This window comes from Mus caroli, chromosome 16 (genome assembly GCF_900094665.2).
Source record: "Mus caroli chromosome 16, CAROLI_EIJ_v1.1, whole genome shotgun sequence".
Lineage (NCBI taxonomy): Eukaryota > Metazoa > Chordata > Mammalia > Rodentia > Muridae > Mus > Mus caroli.
In genome coordinates this window covers 29,016,167-29,027,557 of record NC_034585.1, presented here as the reverse complement: position 1 = coordinate 29,027,557, position 11,391 = coordinate 29,016,167, and the positions used below count along the sequence as shown (strand labels likewise).

Sequence of the window (11,391 nt, the reverse complement as noted above, 5' to 3'; positions counted from 1 at the left end):
AACTCACTTTGTAGACCAGGCTGGCCTCGAACTCAGAAATCTGCCTGCCTCTGCCTCCCAAGTGCTGGGATTAAAGGCGTGCGCCACCACGCCTGGCCCCTTGGATTATTCTTATAACACATATATACGTATATACTCAAACAGTGTGGGTAAACTATAACTTTAAAATGATTCTGAAACGTTTTGTTTTGTTTGAGACGAGGATCTTGCCCTCCTAGTCTCTAATTCAGAGTGATCTTCTTAACTGTTTCCTGGATGTTGGGGTTGTCCTCACCTAGCTGAAAGCATGTTAATTTGGGGGTTATTGTTGTTGTTGTTGTTTTATTCTGTTTCGTCTTTTTCTAGACAGGGTTTCACTATGTAGCTCTGGCTGTTGGAGAACTCACTGTGTAGACCAGGCTGGCCTTAAATTGACAGAGATCTGTCTGCCTCGATGGCCTCCCAAGTGCTGGGATTAAAGGCATGTGCCACCACACCCAGCTGAGGACATCTTAATTTGTGCTATTCTTCCTGTCTAGTGCTGTTCCTAGTTCTCAAACTGTTGGCTCTTTGGTTTTATCATTATTGTGCTTGGCATTTTAATTCCTCAGTGCAGAGAGCCATGTACTTAGAAAAAAAAAAAAAGCTGTGTGTATTTCGTGTGTTCTTTTTCAGTTACCTGGTAGGAGATGAGTTGTTTGTGGTAATGGAGTACCTCGCTGGTGGGTCCCTCACTGATGTCGTAACAGAAACCTGCATGGACGAAGCGCAGATCGCAGCTGTATGCAGAGAGGTGGGTTTACCTTCCTTCTGGATATTAGGGAGATGTGGGCTTTGCAAGGATTTAAAAAAGGAAGGTTTTTTTGTGGACAGAAAGTCTTTCTTTGTATCCTGGAAGGTTTTCCTCTATCATTTTATCAGATAAGAGCTTCAGCCCTGCTCAGCATGGAGTCCAGCCAGGACCACATAGTGTGACCCTGTCCCCAGAAAAACAAAAAAAAACTTTAGCTCTTTCCTTCAGTGGAACAAGACTTAGTCCGGTGAGGTACGGAAGTCACAGGCAGACTTTAGCAGCATGATGATAACAGTTTATATCATCCAGATAGGATACTTTCCAAAGTAAAATGTGTAATTCAGAGCTGGAAAGATGGCTCAGTTAAAAGCACTGACTGCTCTTCCAGAGGTCCTGAGTTCAATTCCCAGCAACCACATAGTGGCTCACAACCATCTGTAATGGGATCCGATGCCCTCTCCTGGTGTGTCTGAAGACAGCAACAGTGTGCTCATATAAATACATAAATCTTTTTTAAAAAAAATATGTAAAAAACTATGTAATTCAGTAGTGAAAAGTAGAGCCAATGTGATAAACAAGAGATGTCTGCTGAAGCACCTGTGCATTGCCCTTGGCTTTAGGAAAGACCACTGACAGTAAAGAGGCTAGTTGTTTTCTTAAGTATTTTAAAAATTTTACATTTTTAGTTATATGTATATGCATATGTGTGAGCATGTGCATACCATGACACATACATAGAAGTCACAAGAAAACTTGGTGGGAGTGTGTTCTCACCTTCCACCATGTGTGTCTGGGGAACTGAGCTCAGATCGTTAGGCTTGGCAGCAGGAAGCCCATACATACTGCTGAGCCGCCTCACTGGCCTGCGCTTCATATTTACTAGGGAATGTCTGGTCTACTGTTTGCTTAAGCCAAAGGGCTAAGTTCACAGGACAATTCTGTGCTCTCTCTGATTTGGCTTTAGCTTTCAGCAACTACAGTAATACATATGTGTGAATTGGAAACATGGCATATAGGAAGTTGTTCTTTTTCAGCTTTTATTAAAGCTGTTTAAAACATGATTCTTAGAAAATACTAACCAACTAGTATGTAAGATAAGGCCTCGTGTAGTCCAGGCTGACCTCAAACAGTCTGCGGGAGGAAGATCATATGGTCCTCCGGCTTCCACCCCCGAGTGCTGGGATTACAGGATTACCCCCATGCCCAGTGTGACAGGGTACTGGAGATTTACCCTGGACTTTCTCCGTTCTTGGCCAGTACTCTACCAACTAAGCTCTTTCCTGTTCCACACAGCACACAGCCCTTCAAGAGCATGTTTATGTTTGGTCACTTAAAAGCTGGCTAACATATAAGCATTTGTTTAGGGTTTTTTCAGCAGTTCTTCTCAGTTGCTCTAACAGTTGGTGTCATCCATTCACTTTGATTTTCTTTACCTGCCAGCATTTTAGAACTGTAACAGATTGTACATTTGTATCCCAGAACCTGACTGGGTGTCTGGTTTTTTTCCACTTAAGTGAGGTGTTAAGTATTTGGAATAAGATTTTTAGGTTTTTTTTTTTTTAAAGATTTATTTATTTATTTTATATATTCACTGTAGCTGTCTTCAGACACACCAGAAGAGGGCATCAGACTGCATTACAGATTGTTGTGAGCCACCATGTGGTTGCTGGGAATTGCAGGTCCTCTGGAAGAGCAATCAGTGCTCTTAACCACTGAGTCATCTCTCCAGCTCAGATTTTTTTAAAGGTTTATTTATTTATTTTATGTATATAAGTGCAGATGGTTATGAGCCATCATGTAGTTGCTGGGACTTGAACTCTGGACCCCTGTTCGCTCTGCGCGCTGCCCCCTGCCCCCGATCTGGCCTAAAGAATTATTTATTGTCATATGTAAATACACTATGTCTGTCTTCAGACACACCAGAAGAGGGCATCAGATCTCATTACAGATGGTTGTGAGCCACCATGTGGTTGCTAGAATTTGAACTCAGGACCTCTGTAAGAGCAGTCAGTGTTCTTACCCCAGCTGATCCACCTCACCAGCCCTCCAGCCCAGATTTTTAGTGGTTATAAATGGTGTACAGATTTTGTTCCACTCTGATAAGAATAATTTTTAAGAAAATACAACTGACTTTTCTCACACATTTAAGAGCACTGGACCAAAGAGTTTTGTTCTGTTAAGATTTTATGTATATTTATTTTGTGTTTATGGGTATTTTGTATGCATGTATACCAGTGTACTGTGTGCATGCAGTACCTTAGGCGGCCAGAAGAGGACATTGGATCTCCTTGGCGTGAAGCCACTGTGACCATAGATCCCCTGGAAAAGTGGCCAATGCTCTTAGCTTTTGAGCCATCTCTCCAGTTGTCCTAAAATCTCCTTCTATTTAAGGAAGGGAGAGACCTAGTCTTTTTTCCTCGATGCTTTCTGGTGTGAGGCATCAGGGGAAAGTTACTCTTTTATACTGAGGGCTCGTATCTTGTCTTTGTTGTGCTGGCAGTGAGCCCCAGAGCCTTCTACATGCTAGTGCTGTGCCACTGAGCCCTGCTGCCAGCCCTCATGTCTAGACTGTGCATAGAGTGAAAGTATGAGAGCATCAACTTACACGTTGAAGCCCTGAGCCTGAGCCAAACACCAGAATCTTTGCTACTTTTTCCATGGCTTACACTAATTAGACTTTGCAGTATCTCAGTTTCTAATGAGAAAAGTCACAATTCATTCTTGTACCTGTGTGCCACGGTCCTGCTATGTAGCTCTATCTGGCCTCACAAAAATGTTCCCTCTTGTGTCTCCTGAGTGGTGGGATTAAAGATATATACCTACCTTATGCCTGACCACAAGTGCACTTTAGGTTGACATAATTTCTCAAGAACCTGTGTATACTTACCAAATGCTTTAGTGTGGCTTTAGTCATTTCAACCTGAAAAGACGTAGAGGTTGAATAAGCCCAGTCAGCAGTTTATAAGTGAAGCCACTGAAAACTAAGTTTTAAAAGTCAGTGGGAGTGGAGCTTGTAAAGATGGCTCAGTGGTTAAAACTGCTTCCTGCTCTTCAGAGGACCAGAGTTTGGTTCCCAGCACCCACATCTGGCTATTTTCAACTCCCTGTAATTCCAGCTACAGTGGATCCCATTTCCTCTTCTGACCTCTGAAAGCAGTGAACTCGTGCAAAACTACCCTTCCCACACCTAATGTAAAATAAAATGTTGTTTTTACTGGGTGGGGAACCCATCTCCACGTGCAGTGACCTGTACTAGTATTAGTATACTAGTAGTCCTCGTATTTTGTGAGACTGAAGCAACAGGATTACAGGCTCTTCAAGCCAGCTTAGGGTATCGGACAAAACCTTACCTCCCACAACCCTCCAAAACCAAGAAAATGAATGAGGCATTATTATTTAATAAGCCTGGTGTAGTAGCCCATCCCTGTAATACCAGCGTTGTGGTAGTTGAAGCAGGAGGATCAGGAGTTCTGATCATCCTTTGCTACACAGTAAAGTTCAAGGTCAGACAATAGAAGAAAATGTTGGTTTTGAGACTTTTTTTTGTTTTTTTTTTTTTGGTTTTTTGAGACAGGGTTTCTCTGTGTAGCCTTGGCTGTCCTGGAACTCACTTTGTAGACCAGGCTGGCCTTGAACTCAGAGATCCGCCTGCCTCTGCCTCCCAAGTGCTGAGATTAAAGGCATGCACCACATGCCCGGCGAGGCTATTTTTTAATGGTGATGCTTTGTACAGCCCTGGAGCCTCAGTGCTTAGATCATAATCATGTTGCATCACGTGCACACAAAGTTGTGACTTGTTTGTATTTCTTAACTTTGCAGATGAGAGAATATCTTTTCTCTACAAATGTTAAATCTTAAGAGGGTCTCCTACTGCCGGGCTTGGTGGCTCACGCCTTTAATCCTAGCACTTGGGAGGCAGAGGCAGGCGGATTTCTGAGTTTGAGGCCAGCCGGGTCTACAGAGTGAGTTCCAGGACAACCAGGGCTACACAGAGAAACTCTGTCTCAAAAAAAAAACCAACCAAAAAAAAAAAAAAAAAAAAAGAGGGTCTCCTACTAGAAAGAGCAGTACTCAGGCCATTGCAGCTCTGTGTGACCTCGCTTAGACTTGTTGGGTTGTTTCATTGATAGCTGTTTTTTCTGTTCAGTGTTTGCAGGCGTTGGAGTTTTTACATGCTAATCAAGTGATCCACAGAGACATCAAAAGTGACAATGTGCTTTTGGGAATGGAAGGCTCAGTTAAACTTAGTGAGTAGCAATGAAGGGATGTTTGATTAATATATCTGTGATTGACTGTGTGAAGGTGGGCGGCTTGTTAAATGTGTGTTGTGTTCGAGCTGGGCAACTTGTGTTCCTAGCAAAGCTGTTACTACTTGATGAATATTCTGAGCAAGTCACTTGATTTCTTTTTGTCTGTTTCTGCAGATGTACAATAAGGAGAATAATAATGTTGGGAATTATTTTTGAGATTAAAACAAAGCCACCATGCCTGGCTCTTTTTTTTTTTTTTTTAATGATTTATTTATTTATGCCATGTATGGGAGTACACTGTAGCTGTCTTCAGACACACCAGAAGAGGGCAACAGATCCCATTACAGATGGTTGTGAGCCACCATGTGGTTGTTGGAATTTGAACTCAGGACCTCTGGAAGAGCAGACAGAGCAGACAGTGCTCTTAACCACTGAGCCATCTCTCCAGCCCTATTTTTACATTCTTTACAGAGAAGAGGTTGAATGGTGGCAGCGCAGCCGTGTCTACTGAGGTGGATATGTGGACACTTCAGCTAACCCTGGTGCTTTGCTGTATTCTGGAGAGGATATGTGGAGCTCTCCTTGACACCATTAATCCTCTACTTTACTTTTCTGTAGCTGACTTCGGCTTCTGTGCCCAGATCACTCCTGAACAGAGCAAACGCAGTACTATGGTTGGAACACCGTACTGGATGGCACCAGAGGTGGTGACACGGAAAGCCTATGGTCCCAAAGTTGACATATGGTCTCTGGGCATCATGGCTATCGAGATGGTTGAAGGAGAGCCTCCATACCTCAACGAAAATCCTCTGCGGGTAAGACTAATAAAACACTAGCCTGCCTGTAAGGAACATAGGTTGGTTTCTTCGTTAAAAGAATGTTTTGCATATGTGTTTGTCATGGCACATACATGGAGGCCAGAGGCCAGCGTGTGAGGATGGCTTTCCCCCTTTACCTTGTGAGTTCTTGGATTTAACTCAAGTTGTCCCACTTGGCAGCCATCACTCAGGACCCAGAAAAAGTTCTCTTCAAAACATACTTTGCAGCCGGGCATGGTGGCACACACCTTTAATCCCAGCACTTGGGAGGTAGAGGCAGGCGGATTTCTGAGTTCGAGGCCAGCCTGATCTACAGAGTGAGTTCCAGGACAGCCAGGGCTACATAGAGAAACCCTCTCTCGGAAGCCCCCCTCCCCCCCCCCAAAAAAGCATACTTTGCACTTGCTTGTGTCAACTACTGTACCAGAATTTTGACTATATATGGCTGATAAAATCTAATCTCTTTCTTTTTCTGTATTTAAGTGTTGTATTGCTTTTTCTTTTTTTCTTTTTGGTTACAGTGTATGTGGGTGCTTTGTAGCTGTAAATGACCTTGAATTTCTGATTTTCCTACCTCTGCTTCCCACGTTCTGGATCTATAGATGTGTGTACCACACAGTTGTATGTGGTGCTGAGAGCTGACCCCACGGCATCATGAGTGCTAAATGAAGAGCCCTTGATTTAGTCACATACCAGCCCATTTGATGCCTTTTCCTACACATTTAGGTACCTGTGTACCTAAAAAGGGTCTCACAGATGAACCTTGGCTGCTATATTCCAAGGACAGAGGAAAGGTTAGATCCTTGAGATAAGATGCCTAAATGGTAATGTTAAAGCCAGTTTTCACACCAGAGAGTAGATTGACCTGAGTATTCCAGCAGCTGAGAGGATGAGAGTCTACCACTCCTTCCTGGGAGGATAAGGGTCCCATAGCTGCTGATGTTGCGGCACCACAGAGCAAAGGATGAGCTCTGGAGTGCACCTGTTACTGCAGCTACCAGTGTCAGTCGGGAATGTGACTGCTTCTCTGTAGCTGCTGAAATTACCACAGATTGGGACACGAGTAGCATTAGAGATCCCAGCGCAACGAGCTCTTGTGATGGAGTGAGAAAGGGTCGCCTGCACTGAAATAAGAAGAAAGCCATATGCTGTTGGGCACGTGAGTTAGGTGGGTGCTGAAGGTCTCAACGATCAGTGAGGAGCTAAAGCCCTTGGCCTCTGGTCCCTACATACGGAAATACAAAACTGCCACTGGAGAGGACAGGCTTAGAGAGGCCAGAGGGTGAGTCTTGATTCACTGTCATTTTGTGAGAGAACTTAATATGCCAAAATGTTCTATTTTTAGGCATTATACCTGATAGCAACAAATGGAACTCCTGAACTTCAGAATCCAGAAAAACTTTCCCCAATATTTCGGGATTTCTTAAATCGGTGTTTGGAAATGGATGTGGAGAAAAGGGGTTCTGCCAAGGAACTGTTACAGGTCAGCTTGGTGACGGTGGCTTTGGGGAGGCCCTTGGTGGGGCTGATGTCTCCCTGTTTACCTGCCAGGAGCCCAACAGCTACTGCATTTCAGGCTTTCACTTATGTTAGTAAAGTTTGTTTCAGAATTTAACTCTGTCTCTGTGTGTGTGTGTGTGTGTGTGTGTGTGTGCACACGCACATGAAGGAGGAGAGTTGCATGAAGGAGACTTGCAAGAGTTGGTGCTCTCCTTCCAGCACGTAGGTCTCAGGGATGCAGGTCATCAGACTTGTTAGTGAGTGCCTTTATCTGCTGAACCATCTCTTTGGCCCTTAAAAAGGCATGTTTAATTCCATAATTTGTTTTTATCATAGTAGTAAGTTTCTGTAATTAATCACTCTTGGACCTGTTCATTTCTATCATGAGTATACTTATGACTATTAACTCTGAAGAACTAATTTTTGTTTCTTTATTCATTTCTTTATATGTGGCCCCAGCTGGCCTACAGCTCACTGTGTGCTTAAAGCTAGGGAATGATCTTGAGCGTCCTGCCTATGCAGTGCTAGGGATTGAGCCTAGGGCTCTATGCAGATAAGGCACGTGCTCTGCCTTCTGAGGGATCTCTCCGGCCCCTTAAGTCTGTAGATGGTAAGCAGTTAGCCGCTTACTTGGTATTAGTTAAATGGTTCTCTGGGTAAAATTACTTGCCACTAAGCCTGATCCCTAGAACCTGCTCCCCACACACACACAAACACAGTTGCACACTAAATAAATGTAATTGAAGAAAATAAAAAGGACAGCCAGAGCTACACAGAGAAAACTTGTCTCAAAAAATGGACAAGTAGAAAGAGAGGGAGGGAGGGAGGAGGAGGAAGAACAGGAGGAGAAGGAGGGAGAAAAGTGGGGGTAATTTCTTAGGTAATAAGCAAGAAGATTGCTGTGAGTTAGAGGCCAGGATAAGCTATATACACTTAGCTCAGACAGCCAAAACCAGGGCTGGGAGATGTCTTGGTTGACCAAGTGCCTGCTACACACTTGAGGACTTGAGTTTCCATCCCTAGCACCCACATAAGAAGCTAAGTGTGGCTATATATGTCTATAAACCCTAGTGCTGAGGGAATAGACAGACCCCTGGGGCTTGTTTGTTTGGTCAGCCTAAACAATCAGTGGGCACCAGGTTCAGTAACTGTCAGGGAATAAGGGGACGAGTGACAGAGGAGAGCTCCTGACATTGACCTCTGGTTCTCCCCTCCTGGGGCTGCAAAAGTGATGTGCCGCGTGTGAGGGCTTTAGTTTGTTAAATGATCCAGAGGTAATTTGGGGGCTAGAGTTTCTAAATGAGAAACACCTCTAAGCTTTCTCTCTCCCTTCCATTTGGCAGCATCCTTTCCTGAAACTGGCCAAACCATTGTCTAGCTTGACGCCACTGATCCTGGCAGCTAAAGAAGCAATGAAGAGTAACCGCTAACATCGTCACCGAGGCCTCCTATTCCCTTATCCATTTTCTAAAAGAAGTCTTTTAATACATGAAATTGTTACTCTGAGGGGTTTAAAGAGACAGTCTGCATCACATGGAGGAAAAAAAAAACTATTATTTTCTAAAGATGACCAAGAGAAAATTGCAGTAAGAGAGCTATGACTTTGAAACGAGCCCCTGCTTTAGGGTCCAAGAGGAACGGTGGACTGCATCACTAGCCTTACATGTCCCGCAGACCGCGCTTGACATTCGCATACTGTGTGATGACTCTTAGTATGGCAGATCCTGTTCATGTCTCCCCTGGGGGATTTCCCATACTTGAATGTCAGATTCGAGTTTTTCCGAGTATTTCATCTGCTGGTCTTCTCTCCTTCGTAACCTTCCCTTCCTCTAACCCATTCCTTCTAAGTTGTCACTTCTGAGTTTTTCTTATGCCTATATCCAAGGCAGATGTGATAAAATGATTGATGTAGCTCTTTACATTGGGAAAGGAGCTTGGCATGCTTAGCTTCCTATAGAAGTCAGGACCGCTGGTGTACGGAGTGTTTCAGTTCAGAGCCTAAACTGAAAGGGGGAAAGTATGTGATTTTTTTACCTTTTTTAACAAATGTGAAAGAGTCAGCTTTAGAAATTTTGTGGTAGTAAGTTTGACATTTGTTACATGTATAGAAAGAGGACTAATAATCTATATTTATAACTAAATCATTGATACAGAGAAGAAAAATCCCACTGACTGTATATTCTCACTATTTTGTAGTCTTTTCTGCCTGTTTCTCCTCATATTTGGCTTTAGGAACCAAAGTGATTTGTGCTTGTTGACACAGGCTGTATGACTTTGGTGCCACTCCCTTCCCTGTGTTTCCTTGGAAATAAGTGTCTGTATATGTTGTGATTTTAGGTGTCAGTTTTGAATCAACCCTTATTTCACATACACCCCCTCCACCCTCTAGAGCAAGAAATAACCATTGAATTTTCAGAATTTAAAATTTAAAAGATTTTTCCTATTTAAAAGGAAAAATATTTGGGACTAGCAGAAACCAGGTGAGATTTGAACCTTGGTGAGTTCTAGGCTAGTTGTAATAATGAAATGTCAATATTGTAGAGGTGAAGTTTCTGAAAGTAAACTGTAAAGACTCATCGAATCTACAGTGTTCCTGACCCATTATCAATGCTTTACTGGTTATGACAGATGAAATAGCGCAGTACTTGATGGATCATTTGAGGTGTTGGGTACTTTAGTGTTTGTTTTTCCAAATGAGTAGGGTATTCATTGTAAAAAACAAAAACAAACTGGAGAAAGAAAACTGCAGTGTTCGTATTGTTAGTAATACTTTTATTTTAAAGATTTAATAAAAGGTCTGTGACCTGTAGTAGTAGCTGTTAGCTGCCCTCTCCCCACTCCTGTCTTTCCTCTTCTCTGCTTCTCTGTATTGCTTTGTTGTTTTGCCTGTGAGGAGGTATTGCTGTCTATCCTACAGTCCCGCAGCCATAGAAAAGAAAATCCCTGTGGTTGGTTCAGGTTTGTTCCCACCATCCCCTTTCAAAGAATGTGACACATACTCACCCTGCCATTCTGCAGAGTACAAATCATAAATGAGTAAGTTTACTCTTTGGGTTGGGGAAGGGGCAGGGTTTCATTTCCTGTTGTTCCCATTAGAATACGGGATAAGAAGAGATCACTAGGGGCTTTCAGCGAAAGTCAACATCTAGAGTACTTACTGGCCTGTTTTCCTTGTGAGCTCCTTTTCCTCTGGACTGTATTTTCCTACAGCTGTCACTAAATTACAGGAACAAAGTGGTTTCTTTGTGGTGGGAAGCTAGGCTGCCTCTTGAGTTCTGGCTGTGAGCGTTGTTTGTGAGCCGCTGTCTGGATAGATTGTGAGACAGTGCTGCCAGCATAGAAGAAAGCCAGCTACATGGTGGCACTGCTTAAGAAGGTGCTCCGTCCTCAGTCCCAGAGAGCACCGGGGGCACAGGCCGCTGCCCCTCCTTAGGCTGTGACTCCACACCGGCTTGTCCACAACAGAAGCAGTCTGGGGTTTGTACTTAGAATTTCTTGGATGGTTATTTGCATGTCCATTGCTGGCGACGGACTCTGTCATTCAAACCTGACTCCAAGGTTAAGGGAGCTGCACTGTGGTTTATTCTCTCCTGACCTGGATAAACTAACCTGGAATAGTGAATAGTAAGGGGTAATTTTGAGATGTGTCATTTTTAAACAAAATAATCTTTAAAGCAATATAGAATTGTGATTTATTAGTTAATTTTAAATTAAAATTTTGAGATCCTGTTGAAAGACAATTGTATGAATTGAGATTCTTTTTTTTTTTTTTTTTTTAAGACTTGCCTCTGTATTCCCTCTTTTGCCATCTCTTAGAGTAAGAATCCCCATCGGAGCCTCCCTTAGTCCTCTTGTGTCCTTAGGAACTGTTTGCCCTACCACTTATTTATTACCTTGCAGACTTTGTGGTGGCCGAAATGGCATCTTCTCTCCTTCTTCTGTTGCACTGTTTACAGAGCACCATAGCAGAGCACCCACAGCAGTTAGAAGGAGCGTGAGTGCAGCGTGCTGCACCATGGCCACACAGCTCTGTCTGCACGCATTGAGTTCC

The 11,391-nt window shown here is 43.3% G+C and overlaps 1 protein-coding gene across 5 annotated transcripts in view; it reads left to right on the top strand.

Annotated features, from left to right (window-relative positions):
• Window positions 1-11,080, top strand: part of Pak2 (p21 (RAC1) activated kinase 2) — a 64,491-nt gene extending 53,411 nt beyond the window's left edge. For 4 of the 5 annotated variants that reach the window (XM_029470465.1, XM_029470463.1, XM_029470464.1 and 1 more), the window contains exons 11-15: window positions 655-772; window positions 4,920-5,019; window positions 5,641-5,837; window positions 7,186-7,323; window positions 8,684-11,075. In XM_029470465.1, the coding sequence (XP_029326325.1) occupies window positions 655-772; window positions 4,920-5,019; window positions 5,641-5,837; window positions 7,186-7,323; window positions 8,684-8,770 (640 nt within the window). In that variant the 3' untranslated portion in view covers window positions 8,771-11,075. Of the gene's footprint in view, window positions 1-654; window positions 773-4,919; window positions 5,020-5,640; window positions 5,838-7,185; window positions 7,324-8,683 lie in introns of all 5 variants that reach the window. The other variant, XM_021184745.1, reaches the window with a different exon arrangement.
• The last annotated feature ends 311 nt before the right edge of the window (window positions 11,081-11,391 follow it).